The 27371-nt window shown below is 38.1% G+C and overlaps 1 protein-coding gene across 4 annotated transcripts in view; it reads left to right on the top strand.

Annotated features, from left to right (window-relative positions):
• The window catches only part of scml4 (Scm polycomb group protein like 4), a 268399-nt gene that overhangs the window by 163366 nt on the left and 77662 nt on the right, over nucleotides 1-27371 (top strand). For 3 of the 4 annotated variants that reach the window (XM_028797625.2, XM_051925146.1, XM_051925145.1), the window contains exons 4-7: nucleotides 8071-8303; nucleotides 10295-10424; nucleotides 16971-17171; nucleotides 24893-25081. In XM_028797625.2, coding sequence (XP_028653458.1) covers nucleotides 8071-8303; nucleotides 10295-10424; nucleotides 16971-17171; nucleotides 24893-25081 — 753 coding nt within the window. Of the gene's footprint in view, nucleotides 1-6816; nucleotides 7109-8070; nucleotides 8304-10294; nucleotides 10425-16970; nucleotides 17172-24892; nucleotides 25082-27371 lie in introns of those variants that run through there. The other variant, XM_028797626.2, reaches the window with a different exon arrangement.

Here is a 27371-nt window from a genome sequence, read left to right on the forward strand (position 1 = left end):
TGTTGTGTTGCTTACCTGTAAGCCTCTAAATTGCATTTTGTACAGTTTGAATGCTGCATACATGTGAAAACGTCAAGTCATTTACCATTCACTACTGTTTTGGAATATATTTGTGGCCATTACATTAATGTGACATTACCATCCCTCCCTTAAAGGGTTTTTCTGCTGATGCACAAATGCCCAGTATTGGGCATTGTTTTAATATGGACATAGATTGCTTTGTTTTAAAAACATTATTTATTCATTAAAATGGGGTAGTATGGATGTAGTCTTAATCTTTCACTTTGTCATTGCACTCTGAAATTTGGTGCTGGATGCACAATCCTGAGTTTGTTATATATCCACATTTTAAAATGGTGCCCTGACAAGCAAACAGTTTCTTTTCTGGAGTTGAGAAAGATGTGCCCCACAAAAAAAGCTAGCAGTGGTTGAATATTTATAACTCAGGATTTCTTGACATTGTGGACTGGAGTCTTTAAAAGCATTTCGTCTACATAAAAAAAATGTAATCAAGGATTGAAATCTATTGCCTCCCCATTGAAGGACAGTTTAGCAAACATATCTTCAAGCTGATCAAGTTGCACTCGGAAATTTACTCGAATAAATATCTTATGTTAAGTAAACTTTTTTTTTGTATCATAGAGGTTTTAAAAGTTCATTGTCCATATTAAAAAAATACAGTAATAGCCAACAGAAAATGTTTTTGGTGAAAAAAAGAAAAAAAAATTGCATTCAAATAAAATGAAGCACTTAATGAAATTATTTTATAATGTATATTATTATATAATGCCTTTATCATCGTAGTTTTGACAGCAGGCCTATGGGAAACATTCCAGATTCTATAGGCTTTAGTTTGCCAATGCATACTTTAAGAGAACATGTCAAATTTTTCACACATATTTGTGACTCATCAAGGGATAGCTGAGGCAGCAGTATTTGTAGTATCTTGGCTGTCTGAATTTCTGTAAACTCCGCAGAGTCAATGGAAAACTATCCAGACTAACTACACCTGTGTTGGTGCTTTAGAAAAAGAAAATGATGTTTTAAAACCTTGTACAGTATTTCAAACTAGAGGGGGGAAGAATTTGGGGGTGGAGAGGGGGTTTCAAAGGACAATACAATGTTCACATTTTTTTTTCTTGCCACACAATATTCAGTTGTATATGCTAAACTAATTAATCCTATGTACTGTAGCATTTTTGTCATGATCTCCTCTTTGTCACAAAATCACATTACAAAAATCATGTCAAGTAATGTTTTTTCATAACTTAGCTGACAACCAATAATAGTTGAAGGGTGAATGAATATTCACAGAGTATGTTTTATTCTTGTTTTTATTTGTTATCCCTTCAGGGGGATCTGTAGAATTTTGGCAAAACCTTTAATTAAGTATCATAGTAAACGCACAATAAATATGAACAATTCATGACAGATATCATTTTATAACCACTGTAAATCATTCTGTGACAGTGTTAGTTATAAAAGGCATTATTTAAAATATTGATTGAATGGAGAAGTAGGATCTCACTACCAACACAATTTTGTTTGAGGCCAGTGGTGAAATGGGACAATTGCAACAGAAATAGCAATGCAAACCAAAGTCCCACTTGCTGTCTATTGCCATCCTAGCAAATTTAAACATATCTTTTGAAATAGCTGCAAACTGAAAAATAATGCCCCTCATCATTGTATTAATTTTCCTTAAGTCTTAACATAGTTTTTTTTAAAACACTAAATTGTAGAATTCTTGTTAGAAAAGTAACACACACACATACACCCCTAGACACAGCTTTTAGAATAGAAGCTTCAAACACTTCTCGTGAGCATCAGTTAGCTTGCTATATCCTTCACCTTTCCCCAGCTTTATCATTCTAATCCATATTCCTAATCGAGAATGGTAAACCAGAAGGCACGGACGCAGGTACACGGCGATGGACCCAGGAGACATAGTGCGCATGCGCCTACAGCGCGCATCTCATAAACCGCAAGCGAAGTCTGATCCACCGTGAACGAAGGAGTCACGGCTCAAAAACGAAAGAGCTCAACTAACGTAAATGAGACATGAAGCAACAACGCGCCCATAGCTAACGACTAACGACGCAGCCACACAGAAAAGAGGATTCTGCACTGCACCCCAGAGTCAAACGGAAGACACTACGGAGTCCGCAAAGGTCCACAAAGTACGGAAGGCGCGAGAAAGTACGAAAGGCGCAGGCATCTACAACGTGCTTCTGAACTAAACGTCCACACTACACAGCATGGTCCGGGTAATGAGAATAAACGAACTCTCCGTATTAAATGTACGGCATCCTCACACGTCCAAACCATGTAGCATATGTGAATCACATTACAGTGATGCATTATTAACTGTACAACCACAGAAAACGCTCCGTATTAACAGTAAGTGCAATTATCCATATTACTAACGGTAGACAACGGATAACTAATGGAGTCACGGTCACGGCTCCAAAACAATCCAGCTCAACTAACGGAGCTACAAAAACGAGCCCGCATGGATAAAAAAAATAAATGTAAGCGCCTACAACGTGCATCTGAAACCGCGGAAGCAAAACTGTGTCGGCTCCAAAACCAAACAGCTCGACTAACGGAGCTAAAAAAAAAACGAGCCCGCATGGACAAATACAATGAACGTAGGCACCTACAACGCGCGTCTGAAACTGCGGAAGCAAAGCAGGCACGGGTTCAAAACGAAAGACCACAACTGACGGAGATACAAAAACAAGCCCGCCTGGATAAAATCAATGAACGCAGGCGCCTACAATGCGAGTCTGAAATGCCGCGGAAGCAAAACTGTCTCGGCTCCAAAACCAAACAGCTCGACTAACGGAGCTACAAAAACGAGCCCGCATGGACAAATACAATGAACATAGACGCCTACAATGCGCATCTGAAACTGCGGAAGCAAAGCAGGCACAGGTTCAAAACGAAAGACCACAACTGACGGAGATACAAAAACGAGCCCGCCTGGATAAAATCAATGGATGCAGGCGCCTACAACTCGCGTCTGAAATGCCGCAAGCAAAGCAGGCACGGCTCTGAAAAGAAAGAGCTCGACTGACGGGGCTACAAAAACGAGCCCGCCTGGATAAAAAAATTTGAACGCAGGCGCCTACGACGCGCCTCTCAAACAACGCAACCAAAGGAGTCACGGCTCCAAAACGAAACATCTCAACTAACGGACATACAGAAACGAGCCTGCCTGAATACAATTAATGAACGCAGGCGCCTACAACGCGCCTCTCAAACAGCAGAGGCAATAGATAAACGGCAAAGAAAGGAACGACAAACAGCCGCTAAACAATTCCGCCAATTAGCTGACAACGCATTCTGTAATGAGTCCACTATTAATGAACATTTATTAGGATTAATGAATATCATTTGCTGTCATTGTAATTCACTTAACTTCACTGAAGAAACAACTGGCAATTCAACTAATGAGTTTACACGTTGTTGTCAAAAGGGTCAGGTTAGACTGCCTCCTTTAGATGAATATCCTGAATATCTACGGAAGCTTCTAACTATCAGTGTACCCAAAAGTAAAAACTTTATGAACTGCATTAGATCCCACAATAGTTCATTTGCTTTTGCATCTACCGGGGTGAATATCAGGCCACCAGCTGGCAATGGCCCATACTGCTTTCGCGTATGTGGACAAATATTACATCGGATTGGAACAGTGCACCCTGAACCAAATCACGAATGCAAATATGCACAAATCTACGTGTTAGATCCAGATGACGCGATCTATCAACGAATGAACCTTCCTGAAAACAAGCAATGCACAGAGCTGATAATGAACAGGATCCAAGACGATACAATCTTCCCATCGTTAATGAAGTTGCAATTGTCTTTCAAAGTAAAGATGGTGAGCCTCCATGTGACCGCGATATTGGCCTGCATTTACGTCCTGATGGAACCAACAAACCTATCACTCCAATATATCTCATACATACATCAGTGTATTTCGGGTTACCCAACACCAGGGGTTGGCGAGCGAAGCGAGCAGGGGGCGGAGCCCCCTAGTTAAACACTATTTATCCCATCACAATTATGAAGACTGTCTGTCTTTTCCTGTTGAATCCCTGAGTATCTTTTGGTTTAATTTTGATATCATTATTCTGCTGAAGGGCAAACACTTTAAATGGTAAACCAGGTTCACAACTCTAGGTTGAAAATTTTACTCTTGCTTTTGCTGCATTCATTATGTTCAAATATCCTGATGCCAGTAATCCCACAGCATTATGGAAGGTCTCCTGTGTTAGTCTGCAGGGAGAGTGTTCTTTTCTTTGAAGGGATTTAATTTTAACTTTAGTGCTTCTGTTCAGATAACGGTTCACCAGGAGGATATAGGTCTGTTGAGTTTTTACATTGTTTAGTGTCCATTGGTTGGATCCATCTTAGCCTCTACCATAAAACCGTTTCTGAGATAGTGCTCTTGAGTTAAGAATGGGCTGAAAGCATTGTACCAGATCTTTCCAGGTCACCTGTATTGTTCTTTGTAAGTAATAAATGTTGTTGATCTTTTAGCAACTTTGATGGTTTTATTTTAATATACACAAATGATGTTTGTCATTTTACTGAGGAGAGCTAGAAAATAATTAGAGATTTTAAGTCAGATCAGAAGGAAGCTCATGCATGAGAATGGTCAAAGTTGCCTTGAAATTAATAAATCAGCAATGATATACACACAAAATGAGAATTAGCTACTTCTCACCATCATCCATTCAGTGCCTATGGAGAATGTCAGTGGTTTTGTTCAAAATGTTTTAATTTTTTTCAGAGCAATATTGGGGTTTTACAGTTTGTTTTTATAATAATTTTTTATTGTTAGAGAAGCTACTTGAGGATGTCTTCATTTTTTTCTGTTTTTGTATATTTTGAAAGACATGATTGAAATTGGTAGGTTGCAAATCAAATTGATCATTACCTTTCTTAGACATAGTCAACGTTCAATTGAGCAGGAATAATTAATTTACTAATTGCCTAATAATTATAACAAATGTCTTCAGATACAGTGTAAATATGTTAGTTGTGCTGCTTTATTAATCTGTTTTAGGTGTCATTGTTAGTGAAGGCCATATTTTTTTCTGATTTTCTTTATTTTAATGTGGTTAAAATTGCTAGTCAGTTCGACCAGTACATTTCCTAGACTTTATTCATACTAAAATTGTCAGTTTTAGAATGAAACTATCCATTCAGTAGAAGCCATCAATTTACTAGTTTCCTAATACTTACTGAATAACAAATTCATGTGAATATTTTCATTGTGCTGCATTAACTGTTAATCTCGTTTAGATAGCATTACTTGGATTTACAAAGGTGATTGTATTCCTTATAACTTATAAGTGCATTCATAGCCATACTTTCTGCTGTTCACAATTAAACTGAAGGTCAAAGCAAGTTCATATTATCTCCTTTATCGCTTTCTTCACCTGAATTTATTTCCTGTAAGTGAAAAATTATATAACTTCTTTTTCTTGTTTAATTTAGAAGGGGGTTAAAGCTTTCATCTTTGTTTGTTGTACCCATGTATTCATGATGACCTGAATAGGTGCAACAAGTATTCATTAGATGTTTTGTCAAAGTCCTTTTGAAAGACAAAATTGTCAGGCCCTACTTTTATCAATTTCCCTGTTTTTTTTTTGAGTTTTGTTAGCCAGATAACCAGCCAGCTTTATAGCTTTCATTGTCCCATTTTAATATATCTTACTAGTGGAATTTGCCTATTGAGATACAGTGCAGTTTTCTATTTGTTTGTTTAAAAAAAAAAAAGTTGAAAATGACACATGAATTGTTGCTTCTCATAATAGTGAGCTTAATGAATTTGTATCATGCTGGTGTTGCTTTGTGTTTAAATACTGTAATCTTTTATATAGCACCTTTCAGATACTGTATATGCCAAAAAGTACTTGTTGTTTTCCATAAAGTGTGAAATAAATCTCAGAGCTAAAAGGCAAGTCTCTTTATCTTTATGGTTTTGGACACAAGGGTTGAAAATGTAACCGCAGTATGCAAAGGTTAAGTTCGTCAGTAGCACCCAGTGATATTTAGCCCTTATCCATTTATCAAAGTTAACTTATATTTTTATTGAGTAATAAATATACAAGAAAGCCTGATAGTACAGCATATTCCTGGAATGAATTGTGAGGTATTTATTAGAAAAAATCCTACATATTAATTTGATATATGGTATATCTCTTACTTGTCCTTCCTAAGGCCTACTTGTAGAACTGAATGATCACAGGTTATGAAACAGTGCTGCTCTAGTGCTGACATAAAGAAACAGTCTCACAGCATACACATTCAGTCTGCACAAACTCTTTTATGTATTTGGTAAGTGTATACTGTAAGTATAGTCAGTTCTAGTACAAATGGTGCACTACTACTTAGACCATGCTGTAGTGGCAGCAAAACAGTGATAACATGTTATAGTCATGTTGCTATGGCAACAAAAGAGGGACAGCTAGAGGAGCCTACAAGAAGCAGAGTAGAAGCTGGTAGAGAGAGAGAGAAAGAGATTATACAGTCTAGCTCATAAAGCAGGGAGGGGAACAAAAATAAAAATAAAGGACTAATTCTTCTAGTAGTCAAAGATGAAAGTCATTAGTATCTTTGTCTTTTCTGTCTGTCATTCATTCTTTTTTTTCATTTTTTTATAATTATCAAAGAGGAAGGAAGGCATATTTCACTCAGACACAAACACCCACACATCTACAGTCACACACACACACACACACCCACTCGCACCCCCCACCCCCCCAGGAGGCCTCGTTTTGTGCGTGTAGTATGCGTTTATTCTTTGAAAGCCAGCGGTTGGCTGGCCTTCCGGACATGATGTGGTTGAAGCTGTCATCGTAATGGAAATTCATTGCTGTAGCTATGGTAAATCGAGTTTTCTGCCCTGTGCTGAATGCATTAGTCTAATGAGATGTTTGCAGCTGGAGCTCTGAGCTACAGAAGCGACAAGAAGAGAGTAGCAGCAGAGGGAAAGATGGCTTTTGCAGCTCTCTGAGTGAGAATGCTGAGTGCATAGAGCACAAGGACTGAATTAAAGAGACACGGCTTAGCTCATTAGTTCAGCAAATAGGTAAGGCAAATGGCTTTGCTGCTGGGCACATGTGAGGACTTTACAATTGGTACAGTGTTTGTATATTTGCCATTTTGAGAGCTTAGTCCTGCAGTGCATTATATATATGTGAGTGTTTCCATGTTTTTACTGTATGTACGTATGTACATTTGTTTTGAGTTTGTATGTGTGTTTTATAAACCATCGGTGCAAAAAGACTATAGTTAATGAATGTGCATATAAGTTGTATATGCATACATTATGTTTGTATACTGGCATGTTGTGTGTTTACACTGTGTATGTTGTTGGTAGTTGTGTGTACTGTGTATAATGTGTAAATTGTGTTTATGTAGAGATGTTGGTGCAGTTTTGTGCATTCATTTATAATTATATATTTTGTGTGTATATACAGTTTATGTACATTGTATGTATGCACTTGTGCTGTGCATATTCATACATGTGTATATAGTGGATTTATGAACATACTGTGTACACTGTACTATGTGTTCTTTATAGTTTGTGTAGTAAGTTGTTTTTTTGTTTTTTTTATTGTTTATGTACCATATTTAATGTGTTTGCTTATATTACAGTGATTGTTTTGGTCGCCAACCTGGTTAATTGCAGGCTTTTTTTTTTCTTTGAGGTTGAGTTATGGCTGTTTATTTTTGTGCTGTACTTTCTTAAATCAGAGGTCGTAGTAAAAGATGGTGTTGTAAGCATATTGTTTCTTCCTCAACCCATTTTATGACAGAGTAATGACGTGTCAGCTTCAATACAGCAAATTAAATAAGGCCAGCTTTATATGGAGTATAGCCGTCACCTTGTTGCTCATGTTCACATGCTTTCTCGGACACTTGCAGTGGTCATTTTTAGGCACTTTATTTGTTGGCATGCTTGCTAATAGGATTCACTAGCAATATGAAAGATTTTTATGCTCAGTTATCTATTTTAAAGTGTGACTCTAACAACTTAATCATTTCCAGACCCAATGAGTATTCCTGCAACTTCAACACAGAAACAAGACAACAGTGAAATGCAATCATCTGCAATGAGCCCTTCATTCATTCCTGGCCAAAGAGGGAAGATACCAGGAAGAAAACGAGGAAGACCACCTTTACGCAGTACTGTCTCTAAAGTGGATTTCCAAAATCGTTATTCTGAATCCCTTTCTCCACTAAAAGTACCTAAGAAGAGGGGAAGAAAACCTGGATTTAAGGTCAGTGCTTGGATAGTTGTTAATGTGTTAACAGTGTTGCAGATCCTGAAACCAATTTGGATGCAGTTTACAATTACCTCTAGAATTAGCATTGTAAGGAATGCCCCTATCCATTGTTATAACCTTGTTGGTTTATCAAGGAGCCTTTTTAGGATTCAGCGAAAGGTAAATCTGCAATGAACTACTGTGTTTACATGTTTGGATAAGGCTGAAGAGTCTGAAATAGCCATGGTAATAGGACTCTTTTTTCACAGTAATTCATATTTCTGTGTTTTTGATCTGCACAACTCACAAGAAAGTGAATAAATTCCCAGGTACCATCTCTAGTGTAGATGGTGGAGTGTATATTTATCTCCTATATTTAGCATTCCTCTGTTTACCCACCTTTTGTAAATGTAGGTTGAGTTGTTCAAATGTATAAATATGGTAATTGTAAAAATATTCTTTAATCAGTCATTACTGTATACTGTAGTGCCATATGGTGGCTTTTAGAGCAGTGTTTCTTAGATCTTTTCTTCTTGTCAGAATGGGTTTCTTCCAGAAACTCTAGTTTATTTTTGCAATAAACTGTAAAAGCCCCTTGTAATATCAATGGGTAACTCAAAATTACCCTGGTGTGTGTATGAATATGCCCTATTCTTTTGGGCATTCTTTTTGCCTAATGCTGCTGTGGTATACTCGGCACTCCACATTATTGACTCTGCACTTGGAATGCAATGTAACATGTGCAAAAGGTTAATTAGGAGGTACTGTGATGTGGCAGATAGCATTGCTACTTCACTTCAGTACACAGTTAATCTACAGGTTTTTCTCCTGTCATTGTTAAAAGACATATTGCTTAATATTGCTGTTGTATGCAAATCTGAGGGTATAGTGATAAGCTGGTGTCTTATTCATGATTTGTGCCCTGCCTTGTGCCTATTGCTGGTGGAATATGGCCAGTGGTGCTAGTTATGCTTGAACCTCATTGAGTAGGTTTGAATTGAAGAGAACTTATTTCTGTCATGTATTTTTAGTGTATGATCATAATGTTATGTCCCAATAATACACTGAGACACTTACCACCAAAAATAAATTTAATACAGTATTTTTACAACAACTCAGTGTAAACAAGAGTGTCTAGTTTATAATCTAGCAACTAATTCAGAATTGGTCTTTTTTTCTAAATCTGGTACTGCAACAAAGAATGAAAAGAAAAATGACATAAACGTCTACCTAAAGTGAAATTTCTTTTAAGATATGGTATAATATATGGTTACAGGGTACAGTGGAAGATGATAAGTTGTATAAGTTTCTTTTAATATAAATGCACATCATCAGCAAAAATAGGTATGTTTGAAAATGTTTTAATATCACGAATGAGTGTGGCTTTTCCTGTTTTCCCTTTGTTAAATATTACTGTGGCTAGGAAACAGGACTCCTCCAAATTGATTTTTATTCTGTATTTATTTGAGTGTTACTGGTACTTCCAATTTTTAACTGTTTACTATTCTTGAATACAAAACATTTGTAAATTTCTTTTTAGCACAAATCAAACAGAAAAGGCCCATGCTATCTCTTATCTGTCTTTTTTATAGTTCATGCCAGGCAATTTATATTTTGTTCTTAATATAAGCGATTAAATGCATTTTGGCCTAAATCTTATTTGCTGCAGTGCTAGTTATTATTTATGGTGAATGACATACTTCCCTTCGCCTCTTTGCTTTTGTTCTTCTTATAGGGAACATTAGATATTATAGCTGCCTGGAGAAAATTGTAAAATGATGGTCTTGTTAAATAGGCTGAAATTAATGAACACCTCAGCTTGACTTATTAGTGTAGGCCTTAAATATTTCAAAGGAGTTTACCATCATTTTGTTATATTAATTTTAACATTTCCCCCTGTGGTTAAGATATCCAGTTTGGCTTGTTTGGTCACCGTTAGATTTATCTACTTGTACCTGCTTCTTTAAATATTTTAAATTAACATTGGACCTTTCCATAAACTGTAGCTCAAGTCTCGGATTATGATGACACCTTTGGCTATCTCCCCGCCTAGCAGCACACCAGAGCCAGATATGAGTTCTATTCCTCAAGATGCTGCCACTGTTCCTCATTCAGCCACACCTCAAGTGCTTACAGGTAGGTGTATAATATAGTGCTTCCCTCTGACACAAAGAATCGGAGTGGTAAAATACACCTTTCATGAGTATTTGATTCACTCATGCTGGAACTTATTATGTTAGTAACGGTTTAATTTTACCTTGTAAGCAGGCAGGTGATGGTTTTATTAAATGTGAAATCCTCGGTTCTAAGGAGTAATCCTTTATAATTCACAGGCTAATGTATTTATGGAATTTGTTTCTGTTTGTTTTATATGCAGCTAAAACCAGATGTATATGTTAACAGTTTATGTCCTTTATATTTTACTTTTTAATGCCATGGGCTGACATTTTCACAGATAACTACAATATTGTGACATTTGGTTAATTTTGTCTGATTGGGATTACTATGTGACTGCATGCTGATCATTAATTTTCTTACAGAATGATTTTGTTCAAGGTGCTGAAAAGCAGGTCATATGCTTAATGTCTATATTGTACACACTATTACAAATTTAGTATTAACAGATTTGAAAATTTAATTTCACTTCATAACCTGTCAGTCTGTTTCTATGTGTATGTTTGATCGAAAATGTTATTCTTTATTGATATATTTCTTTGTTTTTGTTTTATATACATTTAATGCATTGGCTAAAACCAGACAGAGTATAGGGGTCACCATTTGGAATTCTTTCTGTCTGGATTTGTTTCAACTGCAAATGATTTATTCTAAATAAAGAAGCCCAATCAGACATAGCTTATTTGTTTGAACAGATGCATGTTGATCTCCATTTACAGTATATCATGCTGATATTCCTGGAGCTGCAGGAAAGCCCTTGATCAATATGCTTAAACTAAAAACACTGACCATCAACCCCATGGGTCGAACAATTTAAATGTCTTTCAGCAGAGGGAAGTAAGAATGCAGTAAGCCTTTAAAGAGGAGACTTTAATGAAGACTAACATTTTATCACTGATCTGTTTAAGAATGGGCAATTCAGTACCAACTATTTTAAATAATTTGCTACTGAATGTAACATCTTGACCTTAAGATTTTCTGAATATCTAGGGATAGTTATGTTAAACTGAATGTATATGGGCTAATGGGAATGATAAATATTTCTTTATGTACTTTGTTTGTATAGATGTTTTTTTACATGAGCTTCACCAAATCAAATTCCATGTGAAAAACATCTCTATGGCAATGAAATATTTACTTAATTATAGTATTAATATACACAGTAACATCAAACATACAAATACAGAATAATTATATATGTAATATGTGTGTGTGTGTATGTGTGTGTAGTGACTGAGTGCTTGCCCAAGTAACAAATTAAGATAGCTTACAAGAGCAAAAGAAATCCAACATAATCATCATATTAAGTTTTAAATACAAAGGTAATAAACAAATGGTAAAAGCCAAAGTCCAGATAAAAGGCACAAAGATAAAACTGCAGTGAAAGTCTAATCGATGTGTACTCAGGTACAGCTTACTTGACAAATATCTGTGTCTTTTAAAGCACACACTGATTTGTTGTGGTGATGTAATCCACAACCTTACAAGCACACTTCTTGGAGGATATGTAACTAGCAGTTTTTTTTCTTAAGTTATGTCCATTGTTCTCAACATATTACTAAAGAGATTGAATAATTTTACTCTTTCCATTTACGTGGTCAGTGTGTAATCATGTTTTTTGTTTCGCCCTTTCCCTCAGATCTATAGTCCCTTAGGTTTATGCATTTCTTTGCATGGGGAAGCCCATGTCTAAAAGTGAAACCTGTGTTTCTCTTCCTACTTTTGGTGACAGTGACAAGCTTCCGCCATAGCTGTTTGCAACTGCACTGCCTTTTTTGTTTTTACTTATCTTTCTGTGTGCCATATATCTTTGAGAGGTGTCTGAAGACCAAATATGTTTTATGTGCAGAGAAAGGCAGGAAATGTGTTTCAGCTGAGTTTAAGTGTGAGCTTTGAAATTTCATGCTTCTTAAAGAAACTGCACCAACTAATCCCTTAGTATTTAAATGTCTCCTTTCATTAAATAAATATAAAAAAACATAAACAGTTTATCTTAAAGGAGATTCTTTTTCAGCTTTTCCTCTGTCTTTTGGGTGTGTAAAGTGTACACAGCAGGATATATTGAACATATTACATGATTTTCAATCATTTTTACATGAGAAATATTTTTAATTTACATGTATTTATAAACCTCCTATCAAGAAAAACAATTTTGGACGGCGTTTTCCCTTGCCCGGACGCGGGTCACCGGGGCCCCACTCTGGAGCCAGGCCTGGAGGTGGGGCTCGATGGCGAGCGCCTGGTGGCCGGGCCTGCACCCATGGGGCTCGGCCGGGCACAGCCCGAAGAGGCAACGTGGGTCCCCCTTCCCATGGGCTCACCACCTATGGGAGGGGCCAAGGAGGTCGGGTGCAGTGTGAGTTGGGTGGTGGCCGAAGGCGGGGACCTTGGCGGTCCGATCCTCGGCTACAGAAGCTGGCTCTTGGGACGTGGAATGTCACCTCTCTGAAGGGGAAGGAGCCTGAGCTAGTGCGCGAAGTTGAGAGGTTCCGGCTAGATATAGTCGGACTCACCTCGACGCACAGCTTGGACTCTGGAACCAATCTCCTTGAGAGGGGCTGGACTCTGTACCACTCTGGAGTTGCCCCCGGTGAGAGGTGCCGAGCAGGTGTGGGTATACTTATTGCCCCCCAACTTGGAGCCTGTACATTGGGGTTTACCCCAGTAGACGAGAGGGTAGCCTCCCTTCGCCTTCGGGTGGGGGGACGGGTCCTAACTGTTGTTTGTGCGTATGCACCGAACAGCAGTTTGGAGTACCCACCCTTTTTGGAGTCCCTGGAGGGGGTGCTAGAGGGCATACCTTCTGGGGACTCCCTCGTTCTGCTGGGAGACTTCAATGCTCACGTGCTCAATGACAGTGAGACCTGGAAGGGTGTGATTGGGAGGAATGGCCCCCCCGATCTGAACCCGAGCGGTGTTTTGTTATTGGACTTCTGTGCTCGTCACGGATTGTCCATAACGAACACCATGTTCAAGCATAGGGGTGTTCATATGTGCACTTGGCACCAGGACACCCTAGGCCTCAGTTCGATGATCGACTTTGTGGTCGTGTCGTCGGACTTGCGGCCACATGTCTTGGACACTCGGGTGAAGAGAGGGGCGGAGCTGTCAACTGATCACCACCTGGTGGTGAGTTGGCTTCGATGGTGGGGGAGGATGCCGGTCAGGCGTGGTAGGCCCAAACGTGTTGTGAGGGTCTGCTGGGAACGTCTGGCAGAGCCCCCTGTCAGAAGTAGCTTCAAATCCCACCTCCGGCAGAACTTCGACCACATCCCGAGGGAGGTGGGGGACATTGAGTCCGAATGGGCCATGTTCCGTGCCTCTATTGTTGAGGCAGCTGACTGGAGCTGTGGCCGTAAGGTGGTCGGTGCCTGTCGTGGCGGCAATCCCCGAACCCGTTGGTGGACACCGGCGGTGAAGGATGCCGTCAAGCTGAAGAAGGAGTCCTACGGGACCCTTTTGTCCTGTGGGACCCTGGAGGCAGCTGATAGGTACCGGCAGGCCAAGCGGAATGCGGCTTTGGTGGTTGCTGAGGCAAAAACTCGGGCGTGGGAGGAGTTTGGAGAGGCCATGGAGAACGACTTTCGGACGGCTTCGAGGAGATTCTGGTCCACCATCCGGCGTCTCAGGAAGGGGAAGCAGTGCAGTGTCAACACTGTATATGGTGGGGATGGTGCGCTGCTGACCTCGACTCGGGACATTGTGGGTCGGTGGGGGGAGTACTTCGAAGACCTCCTCAATCCCATTAACATGCCTTCCAATGAGGAAGCAGAGCCTGGGGACTCAGAGGTGGGCTCCCCCATCTTTGGGACTGAGGTCACCGAGGTGGTCAAAAAACTCCTTGGTGGCAGGGCCCCGGGGGTGGATGAGATACGCCCGGAGTTCCTCAAGGCTCTGGATGTTGTAGGACTGTCTTGGCTGACACGCCTCTGCAACATCGCATGGACATCAGGAACAGTGCCTCTGGATTGGCAGACCGGGGTGGTGGTCCCCCTCTTTAAGAAGGGGGATCGGAGGGTGTGTTCCAACTACAGAGGGATCACACTCCTCAGCCTCCCTGGAAAAGTCTATTCAGGGCTCCTGGAGAGGAGGGTCCGTCGGATAGTCGAGCCTCGGATTCAAGAGGAACAGTGTGGTTTTTGTCCTGGTCGCGGAACAGTGGACCAGCTCTATACCCTTAGCAGGGTCCTGGAGGGTGCATGGGAGTTTGCCCAACCAGTCTACATGTGTTTTGTGGACTTGGAAAAGGCATTCGACCGTGTCCCTCGGGGAATCCTGTGGGGGCTACTCTGAGAGTATGGGGTACCGGCCCCCCTGATAAGGGCTGTTCAGTCCCTGTACGATCGGTGCCAGAGCTTGGTCCGCATTGCCGGCAGTAAGTCGAACCCGTTTCCAGTGAGAGTTGGACTCCGCCAGGGCTGCCCTTTGTCACCTGTTCTGTTCATAACTTTTATGGACAGAATTTCTAGGCGCAGCCAGGGTGTTGAGGGGGTCCGGTTTGGTGGGCTCAGGATTGAGTCACTGCTTTTTGCAGATGATGTTGTCCTGTTTGCTTCATCAGGCCGTGATCTTCAGCTCTCTCTGGATCGGTTCGCGGCCGAGTGTGAAGCGGGTGGGATGAGAATTAGCACCTCCAAATCTGAGACCATGGTCCTCAGCCGGAAAAGGGTGGAGTGCCCTCTCAGGGTTGGTAGCGAGATCCTGCCCCAAGTGGAGGAGTTCAAGTATCTCGGGGTCTTGTTCACGAGTGAGGGAAGAATGGAGCGTGAGATCGACAGGCGGATCGGTGCGGCATCCGCAGTAATGCGGGCGCTGCATCGGTCTGTCGTGGTGAAAAAGGAGCTGAGCCGCAAGGCGAAGCTCTCAATTTACCAGTCGATCTATGTTCCTACCCTCACCTATGGTCATGAGCTATGGGTAGTGACCGAAAGAACGAGATCGCGAATACAAGCGGCTGAAATGAGTTTCCTCCGCAGGGTGTCTGGGCTTTCCCTTAAAGATAGGGTGAGAAGCTCAGTCATCCGGGAGGGGCTCAGAGTAGAGCCGCTGCTCCTCCGCATCGAGAGGAGTCAGATGAGGTGGCTTGGGCATCTGATCAGGATGCCTCCTGGACGCCTCCCTGGTGAGGTGTTCCGGACACGTCTAACCGGGAGGAGGCCCCGGGGAAGACCCAGGACACACTGGAGGGACTATGTCTCTCGGCTGGCCTGGGAACGCCTTGGGATTCTCCCGGAAGAGCTAGAAGAAGTGGCTGGGGAGAGGGAAGTCTGGGCATCTCTGCTCAAGCTGCTGCCCCCGCGACCCGACCTCGGATAAGCGGGAGACAATGGATGGATGGATGTATTTTGAATGAACATCTTGTTATTCAATGTCAGCTACCAGCTATATTGTTACCTGTTGTTATTTTTGACCTTTGTCGTATTATTATTCAACCTGCAGAGAGGAAAAAAACACTAAAAATGTGTGTGTGAGTGCAATATAAATAAACAAATTCTTTAATTTTTACTTCTTGGCTCAAAGTACTGTGCAATATCGTATATCTCCAAACCAATTTTACTGCCCTGCCCAATGACTGAACATAAAAATTCCACCCAATCCTCCCACCAAAAATGCAAAGGCAGCACAGAAAAGTGAACATAATGAGAATTATGAGCATAAAGTGTGTATTATGATAATGATTTGTACTTTGCATTCATCCAGTTTTAACTTGAAACCTAATTGTACTTCAGAGTGGCAGTCTACCACACTATAGTATCTAGCATTACCAACTGACTATTGTTTCAACTAGAATACTTAGTAGGGTTTGCTATGGGGGAATCCTTTTACCTCTCCAACTCTAAAGACTTTCTGTTATTTCACAGTTGCCAGGCAACCTGGCCCCTTTGGAGTAAGTTTGGATTTGTATATGAGTAATCTCTGTGATATAGCGGTATCCAGGGTTTATCTCTGCTTTATGATAGGAAATTTCGTTAGAATAGTTCCCATATTGCCGGGGGACATGGACAGTATATTTTAGATGTTGAAATTGCTATAATTACACAATTATGATGAAACATGAACAAATACTGCTAACATAATGTATAAACTCCTGCTGTTTACTGTTTTATTGGTTTAATCTGAGAACTTAAATTTACCCAAAACAAGAAACACTGTGAGGTTGATTGGTTTTGCTAAGTTGCTTGAATATGAGGCATGTGCTTGATGGTGTTCTGCAATGGAAATACATTCTGGCCCCATCCAATTATGGGTTTTTGCATCTCTGTGTTATGCTGCCACTTCCCGAATTGATTAGCCAGAAATGTGAATGATAAATGTGGAGAAAAGGTTTAACATCACGTGTCACCATCAAAAAAACTTTTGCAAGCAGTATTACAATTGTTCAGTTGCTTTCATCCAAAATTAATGGTTTCAAATTGACCAAGCTATTTCTTGTACTTTGATTCCTTTTATCTTATAGGTTGCTATTTGCTAACTTTTTTCTAAATATTTCTCTACCTGTATTTGCAGTTTGCATATATATAAACAAGCAAGCCAACACAGGTCCTAATCTTGACAGGAAAAAAGTACAGCAGCTTCCGGATCATTTTGGACCAGACAGGCCCTCTGTAGTGCTGCAACAAGCAGTTCAAGCATGTATCGACTGTGCTTTCCAGCAAAAAGCTGTCTTCTCCCTGCTCACTCAAGGTTACGGCGGTGAAAAAATATCAGGTAGGCTGTGCTTTTGTTTCTGTTTGTTTGGCGACACTTCAAGGTAAATAATTTCTTTGATGGGTGGTGCTGGCACTGTCTTATTTTAGAGTGCCAGGTGTTTGTGAGTGTATAAATTTTCCATGCTGCTGATTGGGATTATATATCAATCCTGGCTGGTTTCAAAAGGAATGATTTGACTCCTTCTGTAAGCATATTGGTTTGTGAATTGTATTTGTTTCAATGGAATATGGCTCATAATCCAAAGTTCTCTGGACCAATGCACCTCTTCTTATGCCTTAGCAGTAATTAAAAAGCATTGTCTAAGGCAACATGTAGTGCACTGGTAATGTAATTAGTAGAGGAGTCATCCACAGTATGTACCTGAGTCTGTAGACTTCATCTGCAGAAACACAGGGTTCAGTGCGCAGCTGGCACTTAAACATGCAATGGCTACATATTGCCATACAGGGCTTTTACAACAATGTGAAGAAATGCATGGTTATGCATTCAATAGTTGGACCAATCATTACAAGTGAAATATGTTTTGCCCATAGTGATATTGTTTGGCCTGCACTTTTTAAAAACTCTATACAGTACATAGGAGGAGTAAGAGCAGGGCTGTGTCAGCATGCACCACATAAGGAAAGGTTTAAGTAGGGGTTAATTAAACCATGAAAAATAAATCATGGTAGTGAGTGGTTAGCACTCCATCTTCATGGATCCAGTATCTTGGGTTATCCCCATCCATTGCCTGTTGATTTTGTTTGAATATTATGCTATTGTGGACTATGAACATTCTCCCCATGTTGGCATGGGTATTTCTCCGTGTACTTTGGTTTTCTCTTCTCATCCCTAAATACATGTAATAGGTTAATTTGTGACTCTAAATTCATCTGGTCTGGTGTTGTTAAATAGGGGTGTGTGGCACTTAGATGAACTGGTCTCCAAGCTAGGGTTATTTTCTAAATTGGAATACGCTCCCTGTGTTAAGATCAGCACTTTTTTGCCATTTTAGCTTACAGTATATTGAATATACAGATTAAACAGTCACATTGAAAACGTGATTATTGATATAAAATTATAACATATACCACTCTAAACCAGTTGCTTGTGCATGTACGATATAGTAAACAAGCACTATCCCAAGGTGCCTTATCAGTGCAGAGCTTATAGTATAATTGTTCCCATACAGTGTATTTTATAAATATATTGAATGTGTACTGTTGATGTATATCATAACATTTTTGAGCCCACTTAATCTTAATTTCTGATCAAACATTGTCCCTTTCACTGTCACAGAACCGGATTCCAAACGTATCCCATTTTAAATTCACAAAGCTCATAAAACTTTATGCCAAATATTGCTCGTTTTGACGAGGTGTACTGTATCCATGACAGTCAGCTGTTATAAGCCATGAGACTTTCATCGATGCTGACGTCACGGTCTGGAATGTAAATGCTCCAACATTTTGCTACAATGGCCTGGTATATATCCCAAATTTTCTTCAGTTTAGGTGCTGGATGGGTATTCTCATCACAGTGTTCTTTGATAGTAAAGTGCAGATATTTCATAATCAGTGAAAACTTATACTCAGACATAATTTCTTTAAAGAACTGTGTTGCCAAAATTTTTTTCTTGGACCGGTACCATCGCTGCTCAGGTTTTACTACAAATCCATGCAATATCAATAAGCCTAAAATGCCCTAGATATCATCAGCAGTTACTGGTTCCCATCTTTTTGAACAGGAAAACTGCTTAGGTGTACGGTTATTTGCCTGACACTGTTCCGCTTAGCGATTCTTCTCAGTAACAGTTCTGTCGATCACTACATCATCCAGGAATAACTTCATGTATGTGAGTGGACCTTAACTGTCAACATCCACTTTTATTTTTATTTATTTATTTATTTTTAAACCGAACAACACCAAATTATGAGTCAGAGGTTAGGTTGAAGTTGTCTTCCTTTAAAGGCGCGTTTATACATCATGGCTGCCACGCATTCCCAGCGTTCATTTGACGTGTCCTCTGAGCATGCCCTCAGAAATTAACACAACACGTGCGTGAGTTGCAGTATCAGCAAAAAGTCAGGGAGTGTATTGTGACAAAAGTCAGAATGTGACATCAGAGTCTCTGTTTACAATCTACTGTACATGTGACAGAAAACCACTTTGAGGATCTTACAGGATCAATGTGTGTGCTTCAATGTTTGATGAATGGTTTGATGTGGTGAAGCAAAATGCCAACATACAAATGCATTTGTGGTGCTTTTATATTCAAGCATTGCGTATTCCCCAATGTAATGACATGATACATTTTAAAAGTCTCACATACAGTACCATCTTACCAGGAGGGCAGCTCACCTTTGCTATCATTTTCAAACCTTCTTCAGTTCTTTTTGCAATTTCTTTATCTCTTCCTCTTCCTGTACCATTTAAGGAGATCCAATATCCTCCATCCTAAGGCTATCCTAGTCTTAGCTCCCAAGAGGATTTTTTAAAATCAGTCTATAAGCAATACATTCATGTTTCTCCTCTTGTCTGAATTATTGAATCCCACTAGTAGTACAACTAAGCATGCTATTGAATGTGAAAAAAGAATGAAAAATAAGTGAAAAACATTTCAAGTAATCTGATGTTTCAAAAATGTTCCACAATTTGCATACTGTATGTCCATCCAATGAGTGTACTCAGGTTTTGTCCAAATCTGGAATGTGTTGGTGTCTCCATATTTATTCAAATGAAAGCATGTATCCTGAGGCAATACATCATGTGCTAAGTATTCTAGATCAACAGTGATGATAATAGTAATAATTAAAGGGTCTAACTGCTGGAATGACACAAGATATGAATTGCTTTTTGTTATATACCAGATAACATAGAGGCCTGTTTATGACAACGGAACCAATTCAAAAACATTTACTTCTAAATAAGGATTTAGTGCTTTTTTTGGCAGTGTTTTTGTGGAGGGTGCAATTGGGTTTATATTTGATATTTTCTATTTGAGTGAGAAACCATTTTTAGCTCACTGCTCTGAATCAAATCATCTTTTTAATGAGCAAGAACATCTGCATATGAATATACTTCAGGCTGATAAATGACAGCTGGGGGTGCAGAGCTTGATTCTCTTTTCTTCTGTATCCTTATTAAAGGAGAACATTTTCATGTCTTGAGCAACTCAAAATGCAGATTATAATTTCAAGTTGCCCACAAGCCGAAGCAGAAAACTCAAATTATGAAAAATAATAAAGGTAGCTCAACAGAGTAACTTGTTGTCAGGTTCAAATAACATTTCTTTTCAAAGAATCAGTTTTTGCTAGTTCATTTAGCAAATACACTTTTCAGTATATTTGACAACTGTAAATTAATTTGAACATTAGAGCCTCTTCTAAATAAATCAAAAGAAAGTTCAAGCAAAATATCAATCACTTATTGCACACAAGTAATAGTTCATATATATCTGTATAAAAGATACTTGAGTTCAGTCTGAAATGAATAATATTGTTTAGCTTGAAAATTCAAAGAATCATAATAAAGAGATTACATAATTGCAGTATAAATATTTTTTAGGTTTAATTTTTACTTTTATGTAAAATTCACGTTATAATCACATGTGCTTAACTCTTAAGTTAGGCAGTCCTGAATTCTGCCTAGCACGCAGTGCTGTTGGGCGAGACACAGGCTTCCTGCAAAGCTAAACTTGATATGCAGGTTGGGTTTCTACTTCTGGACTGATTTTGATGTGATGGTTTTTTGTTTTTTTTCTGGTTTCTTAATTGTTATTGTCACCATCAAACAGTTTGTATTTATAAAGGATCTGTTACTTTTTTAAAGACACATCTTGAATTCAGGGCAGTTATAAGTACAATGTTCATCCAACAAAGCTTTATTTCTACACATATAGATATTTTTTGCCATGTTTTATTGACAGTTACAGTGTTGCATGTATACCATTATAGCGACATCAGCATTGGTTTAAAAGCAAAAACAGATCAGTAAAATAACAAAACTGCTTTCAGAAATTTGAAAAGTCTAGTCCGTTTTTTTACTCTTGTGTGGAAAAACTAATTAGATTTACCAGACAGAAATGATGTCTCATCTTGCAATCTGTTTTTTTTAGTTGATGTTACACTACTTTAGTTTTTGTCTTATATTTTCCCAGAAATATAAATAACATTTTACCTGCATAACAGGTGGACACAGATTAGCACTGCTGCCTCCTATCTCCTGAATTTTGGGTTCAGGCTTGGATACTGGCTGATTTTGCATGTTGTTAACTTGTTTGTATAGGCATTTCTTGGGTGTTGTGATGTTTTCCCCCATCTCAAAGATAAGCAGGTTAGTTTAATTTAGTACTCTAAATTAAATATTTTGTAATGAAAAATAATGTTATTTTGAAGAGAAAATACTAGTACAATTTTTTTCATTTGGTAAAAATGATGTAGCCACTAAATGAATAATACTTTTGTATTATTCTTCTTGGAAAAAGTGAAATATACTTTTGAAACAAAGGTAATATTCTTTGTATAAGACATTTCTATATTGAACACCATCCCAAAGAACTTTACAAGTGCATTAGTTGCCAGACTTGCAATTTTTTTTACCAAATCATTAAGCATATTGAAAAGAAAAGTTTGAACAAATTTGACTAAACAAGAAAATACAAATTTTAAAAAAGTATCTTTCTTTGTGGTGTTCAAAATTATTAATAAGTCTTCCTTTGTTGTGAACTCACAAACTCTCATGACATTTGTTAAATTGTAGTTACTGTATGTATCATTAGGAATTTATATCCTTATATCTTTGTGTGGCACACAGGCGACACTTTACATTTCTTAAGTTTGAATCTTACACATACATTCCCAAACAGCGAGTGCAACATCTGAAGATTAATGCAGTGCATAACTTGCAGAAATGAATGCAATGACTATATAAATAGTAAAATAAAACACAAAACAGAAACTCCCAACTTAAACAACCCATTTTTCAGAATGCAGATTTTAAGACTCATGTAGATGTGTGTTTATAGTAATACTTCTGCATCTGTTTTCTTAGTACATTTTAGCTTGCAAGTGTGAATGTCATCTCCTTCTTGTCCCTCGCTCGTCAAACTTTAGATTTTTTGTTATATTCATTTTTCGGTGGCAGTTTTTAACATGTGCCCAAGCATGTGTCTCTTGCTCTAGAGGAACCTCAAGAGAAAAAGTTAAAGTATTTGATACAGAAAGCTAGGAAAACTAATTCCACATGAAGACCATGTGCTTACTCTAAATGTATCTTATGTATAAGGAAGTATTTTCAACTTAATATCGTTCAATTCACTAAGGGTGTATGTAAACATTTAAGATTATAACAAGCATTTAAACATGTAAGTTACATGAATATGTAGAAGCATGTAAGTGTACAGCTTTTTTATCCATTTTCATATGCTTCTGTTCTGCTTTATATACTGTGCACCTGTCCAATATTACAGTCTTCTCTTCACAGACAGCAGGATGTGCTGTTATTGCCAGTTCATTTCTATTTGTCTCATGCTAAATCTTTGGCATTATGCTCTGTTCTTTCAAAAGATCCCAGGGTGTTCCTGTCTCACAATCAGTCATTGGTTAAGCCAGGTTTTTCTTCCCTTTTGAATGTGGTTTATTGCCAGTGCAAAGTAATGATTTTATATGAGCTAGTCACTTTAAATTTCCTCATTATGTGTGCACCTATTACCAGAAAGATGGACTAGGATCCAGTCTAAGGCAAAATGCTGCTTTGACCTATTTGAACATGGCCAGGCTTTCCCAGAAATGTAATTTAATTTGTTTTTGTACACCCGGTGTTTGAAACAGTGCTATCTAAAATTGACAGTTATGTTTATGTCATTGGTGTTGTTTTAATTTTATTTATTTATTTTTAAGATTTCATAGACAGAAAGACTGATCCTTATTTTACTATAATTAGTCTCGCTGCTGCCCTTCCTGTAATCATGTGGGGGTTTTTTTTAACTTGTTTTATGAAGGAAGAATGTAATTATATATTGAATTTTAAAAGAAGTCCATGTTTCACTGTTTTCTTAGTATGTTGAAAACATAATATGTGCACATTCAAGAATTATACAGTCAGCAGTGTAACCACATTCTAAGAGGTCATCAATTTTCCATCCTTGGCATACACAAATAAATATTTTGATGCCACATCTTATCTTTATTAATCTCTGAAATTAAATAAAAGTGCATTTAAAATATAAGAAAGTTGCCAAAGTCTAATCAATCACAAGTTTTCCTCTGGTTAGCATGTGATTTCCTGCATCAAATCATGCCTTTAAATTGTTAAGTGCATAATTTTTCAGCTGATATTCTTATTATGTTTAGCACAACTGTTCTCAAAATATTGTTAAAAAATTATGAATGCTCATTTCAGTCACTGTTTTGGAATTAAACCATTTGCTTTTAAAAGTTGTTTTTTTCTTCTGTAACTAGTAATACTAGAAGTTCTAGAAAATGTTTGTATTTTTTAAATGCTTGGCTGATTGTGATTTTTTTTGATCTAGTATGTTTTCTGGGCTTTTATTTTATTGTTGCTGCTGAGACAGTTATTTCTATCATTTGTATTTAGGCTGTGGTACTGATTACAGTTCTTTTTTTTGTGCCTGTGTGGATCTTTTCCTCCCACCTCCCAAAGATGCAAGTTAGATTAATTGGCAAAAATAATTTCTCCAATATGAGTGCACATGGTTTTCCTGGTAAGTAGGAACAGAAGTGGACTGGTATTCCATCCACAATCTGTTCCTTCCTTGTATCCCCGGGTGTCTTGTGACTCAAAAATTAATTTATTACTGTTTAAATGGAAGTTTGCCAAGTAAAATTCAGGTTATCCAAATATTTTGGTTCTTGACCTTTGAGATTATTGGATGAAAAAAATGGCAATGGAGAAGAGATCTTCCTATGTTTAAATAAGATGTAATAATGAGCTAATAAAATAGCGAGACCTTTTTTTAGTGAGAAATATATATTTTTTAGTTCTCTCATTGTTGTTATCTATTGCTTCTGTTTTAGAATATTATTTTTTTCTTTCATTTTTGTTTTCCTCATTGCTTTGCTTTCCTGGGCTTTGGTTGGCAAAATTGTGGTAAAAATTATTTTTTTAACTTTTATTTGTTTAAACCTGCACATTTAAAAGTTTAATGTGGTTCTTGTTGTCCTTTAATCCTGGGAGATTTAATCATTTTATAGTGACAGTTGCCTCTAATTATACTGGGAATTGATTTACATATGAAAGAAAACACCAACAAATATGGCTTTTTTCTTTTTGAATCAGTTTCTTTTTTAAGCCTCTGATGCTTTAACCTTATTTAATTTTTTTCAGCCTACAAGAGAAGACCTCTTAAGTTTTATTTAAAAAAGCACAGTTCAACAAAAAGTAATGAACCTGTTATGACAGCTCAGTGGAGTAGCAGTTCTTTCCCCTAAATTTTCCTGGCTCAGCATCTAACACACGTGAAAGTCATATCTTAAACCATGCATCTTTCATGGCTCCTTTGCAATGTGGTTGCTGACTTTTACAAAAAGTAATAAACTTTGAATTAATGACACTACAGAGCCTTCTGCTTTTTGGAAAGTGCCTGTTGCACAGAGTTGATATTCCTGGGTTATGACATCCCTCCATGTGTCTCTGTCTGTTAGAACCATCTAACCATTTTTTGGCTTTAGGTTGGTCAAATTTGAGTCTAAATCCTTTTTTTTTCTATTTTTTCACAGCTACTTTCGATGGGAAACAACATCTCCTGAGCTTACCTGTAGTGAACAGCATCGGCTATGTTCTACGCTTTCTGAAAAAGCTGTGCCGTAGTCTACATTGTGAGAACCTTTTTAGTGACCAACCATTTATACAGCACAACGCCACCTCCTACCACTCTGAGAAGTATTTTGATGGGAATGCGCACCCCAGTACGTACCCAAAATAAGCTTAGCCACTTTCTTTTTTTCCTTCAATCTTTGTGAATAATGAGATTGTGCAGTTTGAGTAAAGTACTTTGTTTCCGGCATTGGATGCTGAGATGGAGAGTGGTATTTTGAATGTTACAGAAAGTTTTCCCAGCTTATTCCCATCCAAACTGTTCTTTCATCAAGCATTAGTTAAACAATAGTAAAAAGTCATTGGGAGAATCAAGGCTTACTCATTTCCTGAGAGCTATTTATTTGGCAAGAGCCTCAAGGCACTATCTAATTTTTCCTTAACAGAGATTAAGCTGCCTCAATTACAGCTTACAAGTGCTATTCCACGCTAGCCCCCCACCACTCTCTCCTCACTCCATGTAAGAGCTGTTTTCTGTTTTCAGTTCTTTACTAGATTGTACACAGGGATTTTTTGGTATCCTTGTTGAAATCTTCAGCTCTGAATTTTTTTGGTGTGCTGAAGATCTGCAACCTTTGACTTTTCCCTAACTCTTTTTCTCTAAAGGGCTTATTCTTGTTGTTTGCTTTCTAGTGTTTTGTACTTCTTTATTGGGGAATGAGCAATTTTCTCCTTTTGTGCTGTTACATCTGACATTTACTATTTACATGCAAAACTAATGGGGTAGAACACTGCAGGATTCTTTTGAGTATTCCAAAGCTTTGTCAGTAGTTTGACTTTGGGAGAGTATTTAGATACCACTAAGAATTCTTTTTATGTTGGTTTTGAACTGCCATAAAAGAAAACTTGGTTTGTTTTGTATGGATCCAGCAGGTTTTTAGCGTTACTGATTCAGCTATGTGCCAGACAGAAGTGATGGATGTGGAGCAGTCATGGAATTGTTCTAATTGTTTCCTAACTGTTACCACCTTCAAACCAGTTGCTGCCGATTGGGGCCTCCCCAAGCAAACAGCTGGTACACATCTGTCCCATTACAGATCATGCCCTTCCCTGAACAAGAATACTGAGCTGCTCAAAGAACAAAGGGTCAATGGAGCATATCAACTCCCTTAATGTAATGATATACTGTATATTTTAATTATGAACGTACAGCTTATACTTCATAGCAGACAGATCCCACCCCTTTTAAGTATTGTACAATTTTAGTCATTTTTACCATGTTATCTAGCTAGTATGTATGCTTTTTAATTTTGTCCTTGCACTTGCTGAGTGGTTACACAATAAGATGGTCTCTTAAGTGGGGTCTCCACCACCCCACCAAAAGAAGAAGAAGTAAAAGAATGTTGGAATTTAAAAAGTGTTTTATTAAGCATGATTGCTTATTCTCGTTTGATATTAGGAAAGGTGAGCAAATCAAACTGTGTTCAATACAGGACTTTAGTTTGTTTTATTACTTAATTTATAGCTTATATTTCTTCCTATTAGCATTATTTGTTAAAGTGTAACATATTAGGTCTTAAACACTTTTATACAATTAATTGCCTTTTATGTGGCACACCATCAAAGGAACTTTGTAAAGTACATAAAAAAATGAATATCTAGAAGGTCATTTAAACACGTGCTAAAGCATATTTTTCAGTCTTACTGTATGTTAGGAATATTGCAGTAGCTTCACTTGATATTTTATCCAGTAAACATTCTTTAACTAATGTACTTTACATGGGTAAAAACATTTTTTCCTCTTCATTTACATGAATGGACAGTATATTCTTCAGTGGGATGCTTTATAGTTAATTATAAAAAGTCTTTTTTGTGTAAAGAATTCACTATCCCTGACATTTACCATCCATAGTTTAATTATACGTCTTTTCTTGCAGTAAATTACAAGCATACATTTCGCTCTTAACATTGGATTTCAGTCCTTTTCTTTGTTATCCTGTCTGTATATGTCCTATGCCAAAGCCAGTTTTCTGCGGAAATGCTAGAATTATAAAATTTTGACAGTTATTGTCTCAAATGGCCTTAATTTGAGCGTTGATGCCAGTGCAGCTGTAATAAAATAAAGCTGCATGAAAACCTTCTGTGACCTGGTCGTGGATTTGCTTTCAGATACATACATCTGGGCTTTTTCCCTTTTTATTTTCATATAGCCAAAGAGATGGATACTGTTATCATTGTGAAGTGACTCCACATAACACACTTGACAGTTGCTCATCTGGCTGATCTTGATGAATGCTGAAATATGCAGAAGCAATCAGTGGGCTATTTCAGAGAGCTGTTCATCCTATTATGTGTATGCAAATCATTCTTTGCCTTTTTAATAAACTGTTTATCAGACATTTAAATAACTAATACAAGTAGACAACTACACATACAATTTAG

Source organism: Erpetoichthys calabaricus, chromosome 3 (genome assembly GCF_900747795.2).
Source record: "Erpetoichthys calabaricus chromosome 3, fErpCal1.3, whole genome shotgun sequence".
NCBI lineage: Eukaryota > Metazoa > Chordata > Cladistia > Polypteriformes > Polypteridae > Erpetoichthys > Erpetoichthys calabaricus.